We start from the raw sequence: 24,020 nt of genomic DNA, 5'->3' as shown, positions 1-24,020 counted from the left end.
TTATGCATTTTAACAATTCACCCCATATACAGTTACTGATACAACTATTTCTATTCTATACACATATAAATTAATCACTTTTCAACAATAAAAATATGAAAAAATGCCACACACGATGCTATTTCTCACGCTAATTGTACTTAGTGAGTACAATTGTACTTAATTGTTAGCACTAGTTGTACTTAATGAGGGAGCGAGTCACAGAATGATTTATGAGTTTTATTTCATGAATTTGTATACTTTGTTCTTGATTTAAGATAAAATGTTAGCACTGTATTCCACCAGCGTACAGAAAGATTTATGAATTTTATTTCTTGAATTTGTATACTTTTTTCATGATTAAGGATAAAAATATTATCACCACTAACATACAGAATGATTTATGAATTTTATTTCATGAATTTGTATATTTTGTTCATGATTAATTATAAAAATGTCGGCAGATTCCACCAGCGTACAGAATGAATTATGAATTTTATTTCATACATTTTTATACTTTGTCCATGAATAAGGATAAAAATGTCTGCACTGTATTCCACAAGCATGCAGAATGATTTATGAATTTTATTTTATGAATTTGCATACTTTGTTCGTAATTAAAGAAAAAAATTTAGACACTGTATTCCACCAGTGTCATTAAGTCGATTTTCTTTTATATTCTGAAAATTGTTTCTTTGATAAATATGCATAGTCTTCTAAACCATTGCTTACAGTTCTACAAAAACAATGTGAAGACATGGTATTTTCTGAAATTTAAACAAGACTTGCCATACATTTTGTCTCTATTATTACAACTTGCTTAGTGAATTTTCTAACTCAACAAAATAACCATTAAGTACATCATTCTCTTCATTTTTGATGTTTTATTTACTTTAGAATTAATCTTAATTAAATAATAAATTCCACGCATTTTCCGTATATCAATATTTTTAAATACTTGGAAAATAAAAATTATTTAAAAGTGATTTCTCTTATTGATTATTTCTGTTTTAAAGTCCTTAGAACTCACGAGGAAAAGTTACATGAAATTCATTAAACAATGTGGACAAACACGTTGGAATTTTCTCGCCATTTTCGTTGTTTCAATTTCTTTAAAATTCACTAATAAAACTTTATATAAAACTCATTAAACATTGTGGAAACTCCTACATTTCGTTGTTCTCAATTCTTTAGATTTCACGAATGAAAATTTATATAAAACACATTAACCAGTGTGAAATGTTCATTTCATTTTCTTTAAAATTCACTTATCTAAATTTTCTCACAACTCGCTCAACATTTCTATTTTCCATACATTTCTGTTATTTCAATTGTTTTAAAATTCACAGATGGCATTTTACATAAAACTCATTAAAAATATGATTTTTCTCGTCATCTCATTGCACTAATTTCTTCAGAATTCATTCGTAAGCTTTTAGAGAAAGCGATTTTCTCCGCATTTTTGCAGTTTCAATTTCGGTCGAATTCTACATCTTGTTCTAATGCATCTCATTTATTTCATATGGGAAAATGATCCCATACTTTATGAAGAAAGTGAAATACACTCTAAGGAAAAACAACAATGTTTTCCTTCAGAGAGAGAAATAAAAAACACTACATTGTTTTAAAATTCATGAGATCCATTTCCACCGACTTATAAAACTCTCTCATAACATAATCAAGAAGCCTTCTTAGAACACTCCCTGACTTCTGATTGGGACGTGGAAAGTTCTCAGAACGATATCAGACTTCTGATTCTGATATAGAAAGCTCTCGTATCTGTGGCAGAGGTGTTTGGAAACTTACAGTTCTGGAATGTGATGGTTTTTTCTGAGGAAGGGACGGAGGAGGAATGGGCTTCTTTTTTTCGTTCCTTTGGGAAATTCTGAATGCTCTCGATCTCCTCTTCCTGAGGAACAGATGAAATGACATTTTTGGTAAATATGCTAATACTACTCCCAGTAGTACAGTTACTATCACAGCGCTGCCTACTATTACTGCTTTCACTGGATTAGGAAACTCGGCTGTGAAAAGAAAGAAAAAACAAAATTAGACCAAGAAAAAAGCCATCCGGTAATAACACTGTGAAAAGTCAAACTGAGAAATTATTTATTTTATTTTGTCGTATGCCTGTTTAGGCTGAGGGAGTGCGATAGTTCTTGTTTTTCAGTGGCGCCATCTATGGCCAAGAATTCGACTTCTGCCACACCATTCTTTCAACCACAAACCCGTTTATAGGGCGGGTCACATTCACACACACAAGGGAGAAAGGACATAGAACACTCAGAGAGAAAGAAACATCCATGCCTTGCCCGGGATTCGAACCCAGAATCTTTCTGATGCAAGGACAGTTCCCTGCCCCCTACACAGGCCGATTGGCAAATTACTCGTTAACGTATCAGAAAGTTTATGTAGTTGAACCCTGATTTAACAAACCTCTATTTATTAAACTTCATAATTTAGTGAATTCATCTCCCTTCCCGATTAAAAGGGATTAAAAAAAACATATTTAACGAACAATGGGATACCTGCACGTGACGTATTGTGGATATCTCGATCCTAATCGGTTTTTGAAACGTGGCATTTGTTTTTGTTAGCAGCTGTTCCTTCCATTCTATTTCGAGTAATCCAAGCCCGTCAAGTTAAAATTGTGACACTTGTTATATTCTTTCGCAATGATTCTTTCACAAATACATCAATTCTTTTACTATATATTTCTTACTTAACCCATCAAAGACATGCACGAATCCATGTAGGACATAAACAAACTAATTATGCATCGAATGTTCCAGGTACACAAAACAAAAATATATCATGGTTACGATAAAGTATACAAACAAATAATAAATCTAAGTTAAGTAGAAGACGTAGACGAGAAAGGATTATATTTTAGCAATTTTGATTTGCGATACGACGCTGTGTTTAATTAATTTCACGTTAGATAACATTCTAACTTATGTTTAGAAACTTAGCTCAACTTTATCACGCCATTTTGCTTATAAACAATCAGATGACTCTGACGTCATAGGTCACGTGTGTTGGTATCAGGGCTCTTCTTCTTGAAGTACAAGTACCCAATTATCCTAGAATTCACGAAATATTTCAACATCCAACATAATCTTTTTTTTTCTTTTAATGAAACCTAACTTTTTATTTTTAAAAAAAAGTAAGACATTCCGAGGTTTTAGAGAGGTTTGGAAGGTAAAAAAGAGGAAAATTCATTTGCTTTTTCATTAGTGCCCAGCTTATCTTTTAAATTTAAACTTAAAAAAATCTTCAAAGGCTTGTTTTTTTAAGTTAATTGCCCAAGTTTGCATTAGTTACTAGAAGCTGGCATCGTTCGTTTTGTATGAATTAACAACAAATACTTGCTTAAGGAAAAAATTCCAAAAATAGTGATCTAGATATTAGACCCTGGTATCATTCGTTCTACAAAAATTAAGAAAAAAATAATTGCGTAAAGAAAACATTCAGAAAAAAAATGACTTAATTTCTAAGCCCTGGTATCATTCGTTGGGTAAAAATTTATAACAAATAGTTGCCTCAGGTAAAAATTTAAAAAAAAAGTGAGTTAGTAACTAAATCCTGGTATCATTCGTTCTGTAAAAATTTAATAACAAGTAATTGCTTCAGGGAAAATTTCCAAAAAAAGTGAGCTAGTTATCCTGGTTTCATTTGTTCCATAAAGATTAATAACAAATAGTTGCTTAATATATAAAAGATATTAATTAAAAAAAGGTTTTAATTAAGAAAAAGCTTTTAATTAAAAAAGGTATTAATTAAAAAAGGTATTAATTTTTAAAAAAGGTATTAATTAAAAAAAAGTGAGTTAGTTACTAGACCCTAGTAGCATTCATTCAATAAAAAATAACAATAAGCTGCTTGTGAGAAAAACTATAACCACGTCAGAGGAAAATGCATTAAAAAATAGATAGCCAACATTTTTTGTTCACTTTAGTTTGTAAGAAAATATTGGGGGCCAAGTTTCAAAAAATAAACTTTAAAATGTTTTCAATGAGTAGAATTTCCAGGCACAAAAATGCGATGAGCTACATTTGATAATTCGCTGTATTTTTAATTACACTGAATCAAAATTCTAATTAATTACAATTTCTAGTTAAAAAAATATTTTTGTGTTAGTTGCATTAGAACTGTTTTATGATTGCTGAAATTTTTAATTTTGTTTTTGATCGCTTTATTACGAATTAACCAGAATTAGTGATTGAAATTTTCAGTCCAATTAAATTCCTTAAATCACAGTCCGGCTGTATTTTTAATACTGGCACGAATTCATATAGAATATATATCATAGTACATATATACTATGAATATATATTCTTATAGAAAATCTATATGAATATTCAATGATGTATCTTCATATGAGAATCTATAGAATATTCATATAGAATATATTCCTATAGAATTTTTCTAATTAGTTCAATCAAATATTAAGAGTGTTTATTCATGGTCTTCAAAATCTAAGGATTCATCAAAACAATGAATAAACAGCGATAAATCACTTTGATATAAAAAACAAAAATAGTTTTGTTTTGCTCATTTGTACTCCATAGAAAAACATTCCTAATTGTTAAGGATGTTTATTCAAGATGTTCTATCATTGACTAGTGGTGAAATGTAGGAAAAATCTACATTCTTATTTTATATATTTTATTTTATAATCGTCGTTGCACAGCCAATTTTGATTTTACAACTACCATCTTCAGCTTTGTGACCTTGTAATTTTAAATCCAATGCGAAAGACATGGGAAATCCTAGTTCAAGTATTTGGAGAAATTGCCTTTGTTGGAAACTTTCCTGATGAACTAACCCACTTTGCGTTACATGGAGAGGAAAACCACGAAAATATTCCTCGGTTAGCCTGATGGCGAGGGGGCTCTAACCCATAATCCAGTAACCATTGAGGATATTTTACGTTAGTACTGCGGTTGGTACGAAACAGGTGCGGAATTCGTATCGACCAGCCATCGCTGGGATTCAACCCGGGTCACGACCTCATTAGAAGGCCAACCACGTCGATTTGAACCCAATGCAGAAGACAGGGGAACTCCTGGATATTTATATAACTTCTTTAAAGGGTGAAAAAAAAACATTGTTCTGCATAAATGACCAACTGAAAATCAAATTTTTAGCATACGTTTAAAATGTTTACTGCGGTAAGTTACTAAAATCTTTTTTTTTTTTTTTATTTAAGCATCAAAATTAATGACCACGGATGAAGACTAAAACAGCAAAAAAATAAAAATTTAGGAAAAAAAAAGTTTTAGATAAAAAAAGACCAGTTAATTTTTAAAATTTTATATATGCTCGGATTATAAAATTTTTATTTGTTTTAGTTTGTTTTTTAAATATGGTACAGTAAAATCTGCATAGGATAGAAAAATTAGTTTTTTTTTTAATATTTTTCCGTTTGAATGCGCAAAATATTTCAAAAGTAACGATTTTGAACTTTTAAAGAATAAAAAAAGGAATCTAAAAATCCCAATCCTTATTCCACACAAAAACTTTTATTTTCCGTATATTTAACTACAGTCACAAAAAAGTTCGAAGCCCTAAAACAACTTTTGAAAGAGCCTTATCATTTTATATGCAATAAGGTAGATCAAAGCTAAAATCAGAAAAAAATAAATTAAATACCACACTAGGAAAAAACTTTAGTTGCACTATTTACAAATTTTTCCTTGTTTAAATTTGTTATAGATATCAGTTCACCACCAAAAAGCTCAGTCCTTTCAGTTCAATTTAATAATTTTTTACTTTTTTTAAATGTATCATACTAACATACTCCTAAGAGTCCATAAAAGTGAAAGATAAATAAAACTGAAGCCAATATTAAGAAAGAAAATTAACATTTTATAACTATAAAGGAAGGAGATGAAAGTTTTCATTAATAAAAATACTTTAAATAAACTGAAAATATTGATAACAATAAAAGATCTTCAACCAAATTTGTGAAAAAAGATATTTATTTTATTGGCTTAACAGAAACCTCAATCATAAGCCTTATTCGGATTACCCTTAAAATAAATCTGAAAAATGTATTTAAGTTTGACTGAGAAAAAAAAATCTATTTAAATTTTGATATGAAACAACGCACATCATTTTAATCTAGAAGCTTTTTTTCATTTCTAAAGTTACTAAGTTTTTCGAAGGATTTTAAATTTAGGGAAAAAATCCAATTATGATTATTTTTAAAAGGTTGGAAAAGTATTCGTATCTTGAAAAATTTAAAAGAAAAACTTTTGAAATGTAATTCATTTATTTAATGAAAATAAGATTAAATTAAAAACGTTGATTATTTTTTTTTTTGGTTTCCTTGAACTAATATTGCTCATAATTCTAAAAATATTTTTGTAGGTACAGAAGTATTTTTTTTATTGAAATTGATTATTGATTTTATGATAGAAAAAATAACATTCTTTCACAATAAAATTTGAATTCACGCGTTGGTTTCGAACTATATATAAAAATCCAATAATGTTTTCGAAGTTGTCGGTATATTTTTATTGGCCGGAAAATCACATAGTGGGATCCAGTTTAATCCGGTTAATTTTCTATTAGTTCGGTTGTCATCAGCATAAAAGTCTTAAAGGTATTGTTTTCCTATAAACACAGGGTTATTCATAATTCCCTCCGGGGTTTCGAAGCGTTATAGTAAAAAGACGAAGACGAATATGGCAAAAAAGAACATACGAAATTATTCCGAAAGTATTCAAGTTTTAATTTAAGCAGTTGCCGGTAGATGGCAGCAACATGTACCACTGAAGCCAGTTGTAGCAAACATAAGGTTGTAGTAAACAGAGGGAATTATGAATAACCCTGTATTTTTGTATCACTAATTTAAAGGTATTTATATGTACTGTTATTATTGCGCTTTGTATGTTTTCTAAATTAAGAGTTTAAGAAGATTGTCTTTCGTTATTATTATTATTAGAATAACGTGATTCTACGTTACATTTTATGATAAAAATCATTTAAATTGGTGTCTGATCTTATTAATCGTCTAACAGTTATTATTTTTGGTGCAAACTACATTAATATACTATTATGAATTGCGGTAAAAGAGTTTTGTTAAATGATTTTGAACTTAATTTTCAGCTTCATGCACAAAGTTATGAATTGTATTTAAAATATATCCGTCAGTTTGGTAAGCAAAAATATTAAATTACAGTTGCCAATCCACCAAATTTGTTATAACAATATACTTTTAATTCTAAATGTTACTTCAAATAATGATTATATAGAAAAATGTTTTATGTTCACTAAACTAAACTCAGTGGCGTGACAGCCCATAGAGGGCCAAGGACTACTGTGCCCATCTCAGTTTTCTTGACCTTGACCTTGGGCTCTGGGGTACAGGAGCAGATGTTCTGGTTAGGTGGTCAGCCGAACGCAGAACCCCCAGTGTTTAGTACCCAAGCATGCTTGATACTCATTTTTTGACCCACTGAAGGAATGAAAGGCTGAGTCAACCATGCCCGGCCCGAGGATCGAACCCAGGACCTGTGGCACGAGAGAGCTTTATGTTCATTAACAGATCTTAATAGTACCATAAAGGAAATTTGTGGACGTGGGAAGTAGCGGCACAAGTCAGGGCTCGAAAAACTGCCCGTCCGCCTGTCCTCGGCGGTCAAAAATTCCCCGCGGACAACAAATTTCTCGAATCCGACGTCCGCGCGGACGGCCATTTTCCCGTCCTGACCTTTGTCATTTAAATTATTTCATGAAATAAATAAATTATTTCATAAAAGAAATACTTGGTTACTATTAGTAACCTAGTATTTCTTTTATTACTGTATAATGTAATCCTAGTATTTGTAATCCAAGTAACTACTAATTCATTGTGCAATTTATATAAATGTTTGTAATAATTGAGAGAAAATAATATTTTTATTTATTTAGAAGCGACGGGTTAGTTTCAAAGGAGGACGGGTACATTGTTAGACAAGTCGTCCTCGGAGACGGGTAAAATTTTTGAGTTTTTTCGAGCCCTGACACAAGTGTTCTTTTCAGTACATATATTTTTGGTTGAATAATTTCTACTGTTATATGCCGAGAATCACCGGAGTTCGTGAGAGTCAGCGAACAGGGGGCTCATCCCCCTAGCAAATGTAAAAAATCCATTCAGCTAAAGCAAAAATTGGTAGATTGAAATATTTAACTCAGTGGTTTTAATACGAATAAATTTCTAAATTCGTAGACAAAAAATTTAAGAGAACACAAAATGTACATGTAAGCATACTTAAATAATAATATGCAGCTTAGATTTTACATTTTAGGGGTGTTAGGTTGTTATCGTTACTTTAATTTTTCGTTTTTTTTAGAACCGCACGATATTTGTTTTCAAATCAGGGATACACGCGCACTATCTTAAGGCACCTAAGCAATCGTAATAAAACCTTAAAATTCTTTTTTCAGCATAAATCTGAATATATTTGAATATTTTTCTATAAGAATAGTACATGTCTAACTCATTTATTCCTTAAACAGATTCGCCAAAAAGCAGTCAAGATAAGAAAAGCTAGACTCATTACAATTTAAGGCTCTGTACCCCAGAATTGACAAAGATAAACCGAAATTCACCAACACCTCCTAGAAGAAAGAAAGATCCTGCACGAACAAATTTAGTAGACTAAAGTAACAAACATAAACTGCGCAGTGGGGAGAAAATGCAATATATGTCACTGCGTACGGGTTTCTAAACTGCGCAATGAAGGAAAAATGCGGAAGATGTCACTACGCTCGGACTACTAACGGATCGGACTACTTGTTTACGGTAACCCGTGCGGAGGCCTTTTCTTTTCTAGGAGGTGTTAAATTGACACGACTACAATCAATAACCACCACTGCGCAGTTTGTTCGTTTCGTCGGACTACTAAATTGATTCGTGCTGAGGCCTTTTTTCTTCTTGAAGGGGTTGCTACAATTCAAATAAAGCCTTCATATTCAAAGAAAAATTTTCATCAAAAAAAGACGAACCAACTGATTTGAATATTTTATAATGTTACAATAGGAATTAAAACGGAAATTTTTCTGCAAATATACAAAGCATTTTAGATATTTTAAAGTATTTAAATTAAATTTGAATACTTTATTCTAGATTTATTTTTCTCAGTTACCCGACACTGTTTATTGGAGAATTTAATTAAAAATTCCAGAACTTACAAGAAATATTTCATTCCTCGTGACGATTTAATACGCTCATAATTTCACGCATTCTACAATCTCGAAAAATATAATTCTCTTTTAAAATCCTTAAAGACATCGAAAAATGTTTTATATTTTTTAAACTGCTTTTCAGAAAACTGCTTGATTATTCAGCGAGCGATGCCTTAAAATTCATTCGCCAAATCTACATTTCTTTCAAAGTAAACAATTTGTATGTAGCAACCATAAAAGCAAAAAACTTTAGTATCTATCCAAGACTAAAATAAGTGCACGTGCACCGTATGTTTATTTAATCAAAGATGAAAAATAGATAATTCAATCGCAAGTCTGTATATAAATAATAACTCGCCAGTGTAAAAAAAAATTTATCAAAATAATGTTGTTAAGAATATAAATATTGATGAAATCATAGATGAAATTAGGAAACAGAAAGAGTTGTTTTCAAACGACTGAAATTTAAAAATATTTAAGCGAACATTTTTCAGTTCGTACATTAGAAAAAATTCAGTTAAAACTATCATCAGGATTTTTCTTTTTTTTTTTTTTTTTTGCAAATTCTTAAAGTTTTGAAAAAATTACGTAGAAGTCGCATACTTCTGTGAACTTTTCAAATAACAGTTTTTACAGAATATATATACACCGAAGAGCCATTATATTGTCACCACCCTGCTAATAACATGTAGGACCACCTTTAGTCCTCAAAACTGCTAGCACCCGCCGTGGCATTGATTCCACAAGGTGCTGATAGGTAGACTGAGATATCTGGTACCAAGTGCTCACCAACTGGTCCTGCAATTCCCTCACATTACGAGGGGGTGGCGTGGCAGCACGAATTTGGTTTTCCAAGTAGGACCACAAATGCTCCATTGGATTAAGGTCAGGTGAATTTGAGGGCCAAGACATGACTTGAAAGTCTCTAGAATGTTCCTTAGGGCCTAACCTGGGCGAGTCCATTGTTATAGATGGAGGGTGGTCATAATGTAATGGCTCTTCGGTGTATATATATATATATATATATATATATATATATATATATATATATATATATATATATATATATATATATATATATATATATATATATATATATATTCAAGAATATGGGAAAATTATGCTTGTCAAAACTGTTAATCTAAATCTATAGATTAAGATCAAAATTTTTAAGAATATAGTTTGTATCACGCAATCAGAGCTATAGTTTAGAGGAAGAAGTTAATGGATTTTTTTCTGGCATTTTGAAAATGTCTAATTCTCCCAAAAACAAAACAATTAATTATAATTTTTTTTCGAAAAAGGGATTAGTTCAAGCAATTGATTTACATAGAGTAATCTTAATGAGTAATCTTCGTAATTAGTGTAAGAGAGATTAGTAATCTTCAAACTCTCTGTTAGTTAGAGAAAAAAAAATATTGTTTGTAAAATTATAAAAGATATATTTTTTAAAGCAATCATAGCTATTTTGAAAATATTCTAGATGTTTTTGCATATAACACTTTCAGACCAAAACTAAATCTGTTTAAGGTATCCGAATGGGTCAGAAACAATTTCTTCTTTTTTTAAAGCCATAATTAAGATTTTTATTTTCTTTTTTACGAGCGGGAGTTTTAATATTATGAATATAAAATAAACAAAAAAAATTTAAATACTTTTTTTAAAATAAAGACAAATTCGAGCATAAAAATTAAAATGACATTTTATCTCGTTAACAGGTTTAAAGTCAATTGTAATGCAAAAATATCAAAATAATTTTTTTCTTCGATCAATATCATGATTCCTGTGTTTTTAAATTAAAATCTTCAATATAAATTTCAAATTTACAGTGAAATAAGACTAAGAATATTATTTAGTATTGATTATTTGAACAGAACTCTAAAATTTTTTACTTAAACCATGATTAAAATAATGAATTCATACAAATAACTCTTGTTACTTTTAGATCAAAAATTAACTTTTAGTGCAAAAAATAGCCATCATTATATAAAAGCTGTATATATATTTAAAGTTTCTAAATTAAACTTTTTTTCATAATGTATGCTAGCGCAAAAAGACTTTCTCAAAACCAACATTTTTTTCGTTTGTCAGCGAGTGGAGAAACAACTACGACTTCGATTCTAATGATTGGAGAACAAAAATTTAAAAAGGTTCAGCAAGCAATGTATATTGTTCAGTATTATTCATATGGATTAAAGTTTACATATAGACAATGAAAAAAAATTCATAATTTTCGCTGAAATAGTCGATTTTTAAAAAGGTCTTAAAATTTTCTCAAAAAATGGTTAAATAACAGTTTATTTAATTCTTATTTGATCATACAAAAACAAAACAGTCAAATAACCGTTAAGAAGTCTGCATTCAAATTGTTAACTGTGAGAGAAACCGTTTATTAACTGCTTTTACCTAATACGGTTAAACAACCAGAATTTTATGGCACCAACTTAAAACACCTATGAAGCCACTTTGTTCCGTTGCAGATGGGTACATATTATAGTCATATATATAATCTGTCAATATCATGGCCGAAAGAACTGGGGTTTGGGTCCAAGCGTAGTCAAACACAATATTTCCTCCATTCTCTTCAGCCTATGAAGAGTTTCCAGTATTCTCCAATTCCAAATTTGTGACCCTGAACTATTAGAATACGATATTCTTACTCTTGCATAGATGGCAGCACCATAAAGATGCTAAAAATCTCCAAGGCCAAGATAAATTTCTTTTTTATGGTTTTAAAACCATCATAGTTTTAAATGGTCTCAAAACCGTATAGGTTTGTATTCATGGTTTTTTAATCATACTAGTTGCAAACGGTTACCTAGTATGGTTAAAAAACAGTAAAAGTGAAAAATGTTCCTTACCGTAAATTTTACGGTTAATTGGATTGACGAACTGATGCCGTTTATTTTACCATAATTTTAGAAAGAAAATTCTAACAGAATAAATATAACGCAGTAGGGAGTTTAAATTTTGTCTATAGATGTGAACTAACCAGAACACTACATAAGATCTTGCAAAACTGCATTTAGATAATTCATTTTCTATGAATGATATCATTACTCGAGTGAAAAATAAATTTATACTTAAAAGGTAAGAGATAAAGTAAATTACTTTGAAACAGGATATCCTCAATTCTCATACACATAATCAGAAACGGAAAAACAAACTTCCGTTTCAAAGATGATATTACTTCCGATCTTGAGCTTCCTTTTGATATTTTACCCGTTATTAAATGACCTTGCCCTTGATTGAATCGGTATGTTTGTTTACAATCATTGGATAATTCCCCATTGTCAAATTCTATTTTAATATGAGATTATAAATGTTAACTATGCGTCGTTAGTATTTCTTAATTTTAGTTAATTGAAATTTTCATCTTAATTAATCAGAGATTAATTCAATGCGTGATATAATAAAGTGCTCATTTGCTATATTTGAGTGCAGCGTGAGTATTTAATAATTTGACAAAGAATTTTCATTTACTATGTTTTTCATGTTATTTTCATTGTTTTTTTTTAATTTGCGATAATATAAGCGAAAAAAAATTTTTATACTTAGCATTATAATTTACGATTATAAAATACAGTATGAAACACTGGTGTCCCTTTTTTCTTAAAAAGTACAATCTTCCAAACACAGCTCCCTTCCAAACAATAGTTTTTCAAATTTGCACTTATTTGCAGTGATTTAGATCTATGAAAAACAGTAATTCATCACTAAAATTTCTTTAATTTATAAAATCAATTATTGATATACTTTTTAATATTGCAACAAAATTTGCTACTACTTTCTGCAGTGTCCGTTGCTCCGTGGTAAAGCAGTGGATTACGGAATCAAAAGTTGGGAATTCGAATCCCGTCTGATGCAAGTTGCTTAAAAGTGTTTTTTGTTGAAAATACATTATAATTCTTTCTCATTCCTTCGTTTATGTTAATTATTAAATTTATAGAATTTTCGGATTCTAAAATGCTCTGTTCGAGAAATTTCGATAATTGTATATGCAATCTGAGATTTTATTCAATGGAACTAAATGCTCATGTAGCATTTAGTTCCATTGAATAAAACCTCCTAATATTCTTTCGCCGTTAGTAATTCCACAATTATCTAAAGTATGTCACCATATGAATCGAAAGAAATATCAAAATACTTTTTTTGGATTTTATACATATATTTCAGTACAAGTATGATTTCGATAATTAAGAGATTTTTCTAGTAACTATTATACTGTTTTAAATAATTAAAAATACCAAAATATATATTTTTACTTATCCTTAGTAGGTCAGAAAAAAATATACATTGGGAACACTTGTCTTATCAGTGCCAAAGAGCTAAAGGAAACGAATACACAAAACAAAAATGTGTGTAGTTTTTTTTTAAGTATTTATTCTTAACTTTAATAAGTCCTATCTAAATTAGCAAAAATCGTGATGGCTCAGGGGAAAGAGCGTTCGCATTCCAGTGAGGTGAACCGGGTTCAAATCCCAGTGATGACTGGTTGATGCGAATTCCAAATCCGGCTCGCACCAACAGTGCTGACGAAAAATATTTTCGTTGATAGACGGATCATGGGTTAGAGTCCCCTTGCCATCGGAATAACCCTGGGACAATTTCATGGTTTTCCTCTTCGTGTAACGCAAATGCGGGTGAGTTCCATCGAAAGGTCCCCCACGAAGGCAAAATTTCTCCCAGTACTTGATCCAGGGGTTCCCTTGTCTTCAGCATTATTTTCAAAATTACAAAGCTACGGAGTTGAACATTATTAGTCGTAAACCCAGAATTGGGTCGACTGCTCAACGATGGTTATAATATATCTGAATTATACTGAAGTTCAAAAACCTTCTTTCTAAACCTTTTGTTTATAATAGAGACTCCATGAATATAAATTATTTACTGGCCGATGATTCCGATATACTAACAGATTTTCTTAGTAACTATTAGGCTTTTTTTATAATTAAAAAATACCCAAATATATTTTACTGGTAGTTTGAGCGTCGGGAAAAAATATACATTAGGAACACGTGTCTTATCAGCGGCACCGAGCTAAAGGAAACCAATGCACAAAACAAATATCTATATAATTTTTTTTAAAGTATTTATTCTTAACTGTACGATTCATTTAAATTAGCCTGAAGCTCAAAAACATTAAAAACCTTTTTAAAAACCTTCTTTCTAAACCTTTGTCTTTGTTTATAATAGAGACTCCGTGCGTCTCAGTTATTTACAGGCCGATGATTCCGATAATCTAACAGATTTTTTTAATAACTATTAGACTGTTTTGTATAATTAAAAAATTACCAAAATATATTTTTACTCAAATCGGATATAACAAATTAATCGGATATTCACCAAAGCGACAATGTGATTGTGGATATTCATCGGTGAAAGTCGACATTCTTTTGATTTCTTTCATTCACGGTTACAACTACAAATAAAATCTTTCATACAATCCTTACCACAATGAGAGTTCCCACTGTTGTTCTCGTCACTGTTGTCGCCACAGTTGTTGTAGCCGTCACAAGTTAGTCCGGACCAAATGCAACGACCATTGTCACACTTGAATTCGGATGGTAAAACACAAGAGGAGTCATGACCTGCGACAAAAACAAACAAATGCTAAATCTGCAACATATTTACATTAAAATACACTAAATTTATCGCAATATTGTTGTTGTTGTTGACGTATGCCTGTTTTAGGCAGAGGTGGTGATTGTTCTTGTTTCCCAGTGGCGCCATCTATGGCCAAGAATTCGTATTAAAATATTTATTTTAAAATTAAAATTTAAAACATAAAAAAGAGTTAAAAAAAAACATCTTAAATAAGCAATTTCCGTTTTAATACTTTAAAGAAATATACGTTAAAAAAATTAGTTAAAAAAGTAAAAATGCACTCATTCCTTCAGTAGAAAGTAGATTTTCTCTCTCAAATCTAGTTTTGTTAAGGTGAGGAGATTAGGTATCTTATGTCAATAATGCTAAAACTGACTTTTTTCAATGCACCTTTTCTCATAAACTACTAATGATATCGCTTTGAAGTTTTTTGGGGATATTTGAGACTATATCAGTTGTATGCCGTGATCATGTTTTAGCGTCAACAGAAACACTTTTTGAATTGTGAAACTTTTTTGATGAAACTTTTTCTTCTTCTTCTTCAGCACGATAGCCCCTTACAAGCCTTGGCTGCCTCAATCACACGTAACCTCCAACGCCTCCTGTCCATGGTGACTTTTTTCCAGTTGTATATCTTTAATACTTATAGATCTTTAGCAGTGTCATCTAGCCATCTAGTTGGAGGTCTTCCTCCAGCCGAGATCCCGGAGGATTTTTAAAGGTGGCGATTCGAACTGCATTATTTTCTGGACCTCTCAAAATGTGGCCGAGTCATTTTAATCTATTGCTTCGGATGACCTGCACTATCTGTGGCTGTCCATAAAGTCGATATAATTCAAAGTTGTATCTGATTCGCCAACAGCCTCTTTTCCGTACTGGGCCAAAAATATTTCTAAGGATTTTCCTTTCAAAAACACCAAGAGTACGCTGAGTGTCTGAGTTTAGTGTCCATGTTTCACTTGCATAGAGCAATAAAGGTAGAATAAGAGTCTTATAAATTTTAATTTTAGTTTTTCGACTGATTAGGCTTGATCTTAATTGCTTTCTTAGTCCAAAGAAACACTTACTTGCCATTTTAATTCTGTTGTCTACTTCTGTTTTTATGCTGTTTAGGTCATTGATCATTGTTCCAAGGTATTTGAATTCATTAACCTTTGATGAAACTTTTTAAAAAATTGAAGGTTTTCAGTTCATAGTTTTTTTAAAAAAATTGTCTGTCAAAGATATGTATTAACAGTTATCACAGTGTAAAAATGTATGTGTAAAAAAGAACTGAAGCAATACCTTGTTTAGATGCAGAGAAAAGACACATTGAAAAAGGTCAGTTTTAGCATTATTTGTATATGCCCTAAAGCCTTCCCTTAAGTCTTTACGCAGTAACAATATAGAAGGGCCAAAATCTCCAAGAGTTACGAAAGAAGCAAAAAGGATTGTCATTTTAACAAATTTAAGTAACAATACAAAAGTGAAAATTGACTATCATATTGCAGGATGAAAACTGACGACACTTTGTTAAATATTAGAAGCAGATGCCAAACCGATTTCGAATGGTGGAAAAAGTCTTTTTTATAATGTGTCTAATAAACCAAAAATTAAACAGGTAGACCTAACTTGGTGCTCAATAAGTCTGTATAGAATGTAATTTATAAATAGCGCATTAAAAAATTGTAATAGGTTGTTGATTAAGATTTCGCGCTATAAATCTGAAATAAAATCATAAATTTTTTTTCGTCTTATATAGGGACCAAGCACTTTCATTTCTTTCAATTTTTTAAAAAGACAAGTACAATTTTTAGTGGTATCAGAATTCAAAACTGATAATGTAGATTAATGTAATGTAAAACGAGATTGCTTTTTTAAATAAAATTTTAAGAGGTTTTGCGACCCAAATAATTGTAATGAATTAACTAAACCAGCATTTTCGTGGTTTAAAGTGGTAGTAGCCGCTAGATTGTAAACTAGCTTCCCGTGCGGCAGTTTAAAACAAAACAACTGGTGCCAGTAAGGATTTGTGGTCGGAAAAATGAATTTCAGTAACTTGAACTGCATACCTGCCAACATTCACTCTTTTCGAGAATGGATAAACCAAGTGGTAGTAAAACAGTTCCCGAAAAACTATCTTCCTCGAAAATATATTTATATTTTAATCAGGTTGAATTTCGCTATCGTAGGGACTTGTATGCTTTCATATATTTGTTGTAATTATTTATATGTAGTGGTGGTCAAACAGATTTAAAATTATTATTATAATTCAAAAATTTTAGTGAAATAACATGAATTTCGCTAGCACTTTAAATATGAAAATAAAATCTTCCGGGAAAACCGGAAGAGTTGACTGTTATGAACTTTAAAAAATAGACTTTTAATCGATAAACCAAATTAATGACTCAATTTAAATGCTAGGCATCTCTCATTATCCCTCGAACTTGATTTCATAAGAAAAATGACAATTTGAGAGAAATAAGTTATTGTTCAAGAATACGACCCGTACACAGCATAAATATTGCAGAAACTAAAAGACTCAAAATGTTTTGGAGTCTCTGATGAATCTTCCATCTGACCTGCATTAAGTTTGTAAGCAGTGAAAACCATCCAGAATCCAACTTCTTCCTTCTTCACTGTGCACGTCCCACACCTGGTATGGTAGTGGACAATAAGAGTTAGGCTCGTATCTGTGTGGAACATCGTCTCGTTGTTCTTGTCACAGAACTCATCACAAACTAGTCCATCACTTTCGTATCCACAATGACCTGAACAGAGTTGCTCAGACTTCGAAAAATGGCAACAGTCTCTGCACATTGGAGCTGTGGTGTTGCTGCGGGATGTTTCATTGTAAATCTAGAAAAATAAAAGGAAATGATTGTTGTCGAATGTAATAAAAATAGTCTATCTTGAAATTTAACTACGAAATTCTAGGAATGTCTATTTAATGGTATCCATTCCAAAATTTTTACTGTGAAATCTAGGGAAATGAATTCTATGATTCTATGATTTTGTCAAAATTGACAAAATTATTGATTTTGACAAAATCTATGATTTTGACAAAATCTATGATTTTGTCAAAATTTCCTTCGAGTTTAAGAGGCGTCGAATGTTTGTTTTTATTTATCTCATGTTAAAATACTCCAACTACAGAATTCCCGAAACTTTCCTGAGAAATTACAAAATCGATTAATTCTCTGCTACTTAAACATTACTTAGATTTTTAGCAAGGAGATCTTTACAAAAATCAGATATTTGCCACTTAAAAATTACATTAAAAAAATATTTTTTTAAAGAAAAGGGGAAGAATGAATAATTAAAAAAATTATTAACATGTATGTCCTTTCAAGCGAAACAATAAAAAGTCGTTTTTTTAATCGAGGCAGCAAATCCTTACAAAATTGACATTTTATTTAAAAAAAAGTTACTGACGAAACACACTAAGAACTGTGAAAAATTTCCGACGTCAAGACACCATACGGCCATGTAAACCAAACCACAAAAGTAAACCAATCCTTGAAAGTAAATCAAATCATGAAAGTAAACCAAACCTCGAAAGTAAACCAATCTACAAAAGTTAACCAAACCACAAAAGTAAACCAAACCATCGAATTAAAACTTTCTAAAAAAAAGAATGATATATCACATACACATATCACATTTAATTGTCCACTATAAATGTGATATGTGTATATCACATTTAATTGTCCTTCACAGGTTACGAAACTGAACTATATTGCCAATACTTGTTTTAACTAATACAGATTAATGGTAATGACTGATTAATTATTGCATTTAACAACTCAGCAAAGGAAATCCCACGAAAACACCAACCCATCACTAAATGACCGCATCACAAAATTAAAATTAATTGGAATCTGCTATTTACTGTTAACTCAAAATGTTAAGATAGAGGACGCATCGAAAAAATACAGAATTTTGCAGAAATTTTATAGAACGCATAAAGAACTCAGAAAGATAGTGGGGCAATAATTGGCGAAAGTATAAAAATTGTTGCATGATTATCCATAATAGTAATAAATTTCGTTCTTAACTTAAGTGTTGAGACAAATACTATCGTGTAGCATGGTAAGTAAATTAAACGTAATTTTTTGAGAAAGTGGTAAAATTCTTTACGCATAAATTTTACGTAATATTGACGGAATGATATTACCATTGTGATAAACGGTAAAAAGCTTCGATATATTTTAAGTAATATTAACAGAATGTATTTTACCAACTACCCTTCGGTAGGATCGCTTTCGTATATTTTTTATATTATTGACAAAGCAAATTTACTATTTAAATATCTGTAAGAAAATTTTTGTACATTTTGCGTATAAATGTTGACGTATATTTTACCATTTAGATTTTGGTAAAAAAACTTCAGTATATTGTACTTAATAATGACAAAATAAATTTACCATTTCATTTCGGTAAGAATACTTTTATATGTTCTACGCAATATTGACGAAGTGAATTTACTATTTAGATTTAGTAAAAATATTCCAGCTTATTTTATGTGTTATTGACGAATCAGATTTACCATTAAAATAATATGTAATGATAACGTACTTCATCTTGCCTAGCATTAAGAGGTTGATTAAATATTTTCAAAATAAGCTAATTTGTTAGCGTATAATTTTACGTGAAATTCACATTTAACGGATGTCCATTTTTTGCTGTAATACGAAGTTTCAGTTTTATGTAAATTTTACGAATGCTTAGTAAAATTTAAAGGTGAAATATGCGTATTTTTGACGTAAAATTGATGGTTCTTTGCAACATGGGTTGATAGTTTGATAAAAGATAATTTGATATTTTGAAATAGGAAGTTTAGAATTTGCATGTAATTAAGTTGCAGCAAGTTTGAAACTCAACGCTCATCAATATTAACAGTTTATATAATTAGATCGCCTTCAAATTCGCACTATGTAATAATTTAACGTCCAGATATTACTGTGATGTGTTCTTTTATTATAACTTAATGTTCAAATATTGGGATTCAGAATGCTCAACTATTATGGTTCAATGCCCTCAAATTACATTTTAGTAATTTCATAATAGGTGTCAAATATTTGATATTACTTTACAATGAGTTAATATTATAGTTCAATTTCTAAATAAATATAGTTTAATGCTAGAATATTGCTTATATTTATTAATTCATAGATATAAATATATAATTCGAAGGGAAATAAAGAATACCAAATACAAATAATTAAGGATTGAAAAATGCAGAAAATTTTGCAGAAAGCTATTTCAGTTTTATCATTTATAACAAAACTAAAAAACTTAAAAGTGTAAAATTGGTTAAAAGTAAAAAAACAAAAAAGTAAAAATATATATATTCGATTGGCCAAATTTGTTATTACTTTTCAATGATTTATTATTATGGTTCAATTTCTAAGTAAATATAGTTTAATGTTTGCTTATTGTGATTTTTTTATTAATTCATAGATATAAATATAATTAGAGTAGAAATAAACAGTAACAAATTCAAAAGATTAAAATATGAAAAAATGCTAAAAAATTTTCCGAAAATTACTAAATTTTTGTCATGTATCATTATAACATAACTGAGAAACTTAGTATGATAGTGAATTAAAATTTTATGTTTTTGAACAATATTTTAAGTACTTATGTACTTAAATACTTCACAATTCTCAAAAAGCTTGTTTATTGGGTTTCGAATTGCATCGATATAGAAAAAAAAAAGACTTGAAGTAAAGAAGTAATACCTAAGGTTAATCTACACATTTCTGTATTTACAAACTCAACTTTTTATTATTTGTGTTTTTTACATGGTTACAATCTAATATATTAAACTTAACTAGTGAGCTCCGCTCCCTGTTCGCTGACGATGCCTCACCTCCTAAGATTGTTATGCAATCTTATATATGGTTTGCTTCGCAAGCGGCGCTCGCTACTAAGTTAAACTCATTTAAAATGTGTCCTGAAATAAAATCTTAATTTAAACCAACTGTTAAAAAATTTTAAGTTAAATCCTCTCAAAAAAAATTTTTTTAGTAAATAATTAAGCTATTGAAATAAAATAAATTAAAATTAAATAAATGATATGCAATAAAAGACCTTGTTAGAAAAAAAAAAACAATTATTTCGCTTTTAAAAAAAATTACAATGAAAGATTCACAACTTTTTTAAAAACACAAGTATAAATTTAATTAATTTGTAAATTAAAATATTAAACATCGAGCTATCACTGTAAAGCTGTCAAATGATCAAACTATTAGGAAGTTAAATTGAAATAAATGATATGCAACAGAAAAATTTGCAGAAACTAAACATTAATTATGGTTTTAGAAAACAAAATAGCATAACTTATACACATTTTGGCAATGAATAACATAACAATGAATAAAATTGTTATGAATGAACCTGCATATGTATAATCAAAACATAATATAGAACACTCTGTTTGTTGATATAAAGTATTCGCGTTTCTTTCAATTTTTTTCCCATTTATAGCTCAGTTTGTTTCCACTTTTCAATGTCCAAGCAAGATAAGTTTTATTCATAAATTTGTAAACATGTGCGTTTACGCTTTCATGCTTATGACAGCTCAATTCTTTAATTCCAACACAAAAAATAAACGATTCTTTGTCGCCGCGTAAGAGAAATATATGGAGATGTCTAAGCTAAGATCACCTCATTTACGTGTTCACCGACAATCCATCAATGATTAATCAGTTAGATAGTAGCCAATAGTAATATGGTAATATAAATCATCCAGTAAGAATAATGCAAACAACCAGTTGCCATTCACAACCATGAAATTATGACAATTGATTGATTTATTCAAATTAAGGATAGGGGAGAGTGGGGTCAATTGTAACATTTTTTACTTAACTATTTAACTATTTTTAACTAACAAAAAATCCAATATATTATTATTAATTGACAGACGAGTAAAGTAGACTATCCTCTACTAGAAAAAAAAATACCTTATTTTAAATGTTATTATATTAGTTATTAACAATTTTTGACAGTCGTGCACTTGCTACAATTGTCCCCACTTATGGGGTCAATTGTAACAGTTTATAAATTCAACTAAAACATGGTTAATTATACATATTATCATTGTTGTGATATATTTTTTATTGATCAAAATAGTAGTGATATTTTAGGAGTAAAAATAATAATGAGCAGAGACCTAAAGGGTTAAACTTCTAACTTTAAGGGGTTAAAAATTTTAATTTATGCTGTGAAAAGTGACAAATAAAATAATGCACATGCAACATAATATAAATGATATAGGAAACTATTGGTGGTTCTTAAAGAGTTAAGTAATGGTTTGTAAACATAAAATTATTTATTTTCAGCTGTTACAATCGTCCCTTTACTTATTGTTACAATCGTCCCCAAGACGCCATTTCAGTTTCATTTGTTAAAAACAATGCTAGTTAATTAACAAAACTAATCTTTTTTTTGAAATGCTAATTAAGGTGTCCACTTACATATTCGATTAATAATTTTTTGTTTAAACAAAATTACTTTGTTACAATATAATGCTCTAACCAAAAAAAGTACTTACGTAGCGTGAAAATATCTTTTGTGATGTAACTCTTTCAAAAGTACATAAAAATGGTTGCCAGCAAGGGTGCACATGTAGATTTATTAAATACACCTTGTGCGCCACCTAGGAACCAAATCTAAAACCCGACACTCGAAATTTTTGCTCTGTTACAATCGTACCCTGTTACAATTGACCCCACTATAGTTTAGGCTCTGACTTGGACATTACTATAGATAGTTCAAGATTTTAAATTGTGTAATTTGTGGTTGAATAAGATGTAATAATAGATAATACATCGCTAAAATGCTAGCTTCTGAAGTCTATCTTTTAGTTTAAAAGCTGTATACTTAAACATATCGTATTTAAATTCGTATGATATATGTTTTAGTGAACTCTTATTTTCTAAACAAATTTTCAAAAATCAAAATAAAGGAATAAAATTTTGATTTTTTTTTCATACTGAAAAGTTATTAAATTTCACAGTAAAAAGTATAAAAACATGATTAAATTTTATAGATTTCTTTTAAAAAAAAATGTAGGAGCGAGAAACTAATATGAAATGCATCTCAAAATAAATCTCGAATGGAATACTCTTTAGAATCCCTTAAAGATTAGAGGTGTTGAATTTGCTTAAATTAACTAGGACTTGATCAAAAAAATTAATAGTGGAAAATCTTTAAAGTAAATTTAAATTAAATTTGGAAAAAGTAAAGGATTCACTAAAAATGGACATTTTAAAAGCACAGGGTATTTTTATCTTGTTATTATTTTACTTCAGATATTTCGTTCCACCTTCGCATATACTTCGTGATAATCGTGATACAATGAAATCTTAATTTAATGAAATATTCTTTTTCAATATCTCGTCTCACTAATTAGATTTGTGCATTCTCCATTTCCCAAAATTCAGTCTTTCCTCTCATTTTTCTCATGAAAGTCTTAGTTCCGCTTAAAACCTAATTTGAAAGTAAAAAATTTAATCATAAATTTTTCACGTCAACTATAATTTTTTGTCCGTAATATTCATCTGATATTCCTTTTGCAACATTCTATTTTATTTTTGATCGAAATTCGAGATTTTTTTTATTTCAGTAAAATTCATCGTTGCATAGTAAAAATTGGTATGGCGTTCTCGATGCAGTTTTATTAGAATATTAAGAAATAATAATAATGATGATGAATAATGTGAAATTTACAGTCTTAAGCAAGGAATGAATATTTATTTTAGAATAAGTATACTTAATCAGACATTTTTAAAACTGAAATGATTTAAATAGTTTTTATTTTAAAAACTCATTTTACCTCTCTAGTTTTTCATAAAAGTGTTAATTTTCTAAACGTATAGAATTATTTTGTGCCTTAAAAATAACTCTTGGGATCTAAATATTTAAAAAATGAATTTCTTCGACTGCAAAAAAAAAAAATGCAATTTTTTTTATTTCTCTTAATGAAGTTATAATTAAATACGATTATATATATCTAAGCCTTATCTTTTTAAAGTGTTTTAACACAATACCAGAGAAAATCGCTTTCACACATATTAAATAAAGCTTTCGTTGGTGTTTATTCTTTGAATTTCTTTCAACGCTTTTCATTTTTAAATTATCTAATTTAAAATTAAGCAACCAATCTACCCATATCCTATTAAAATAAAAGATATTTAAAAAATTATATATATATATATATATATATATATATATATATATATATATATATATATATATATATATATATATAT

At 29.5% G+C, this 24,020-nt stretch overlaps 1 protein-coding gene across 1 annotated transcript in view; it reads right to left on the bottom strand.

Annotated features, from left to right (window-relative positions):
* Positions 1-369: 369 nt before the first annotated feature.
* The window catches only part of LOC107456991 (uncharacterized), a 69,362-nt gene continuing 45,711 nt past the window's right edge, over positions 370-24,020 (bottom strand). The window contains exons 3-5 of the mRNA XM_043047851.3: positions 17,325-17,601; positions 14,610-14,747; positions 370-2,003 (exon numbers count right to left, since the gene is read on the bottom strand). Of these exons, the coding sequence (XP_042903785.3) occupies positions 1,723-2,003; positions 14,610-14,747; positions 17,325-17,601 (696 nt within the window). The 3' untranslated portion in view covers positions 370-1,722. The remainder of the gene's footprint in view (positions 2,004-14,609; positions 14,748-17,324; positions 17,602-24,020) is intronic.

This window comes from Parasteatoda tepidariorum, chromosome 10 (assembly GCF_982258835.1).
Source record: "Parasteatoda tepidariorum strain Cologne lab strain chromosome 10, Ptep-v5.0, whole genome shotgun sequence".
In the NCBI taxonomy this organism is placed as follows: domain Eukaryota; kingdom Metazoa; phylum Arthropoda; class Arachnida; order Araneae; family Theridiidae; genus Parasteatoda; species Parasteatoda tepidariorum.
Note: the sequence above shows the minus strand (reverse complement) of the source record. Positions and strands in the feature narration are given on the sequence as shown.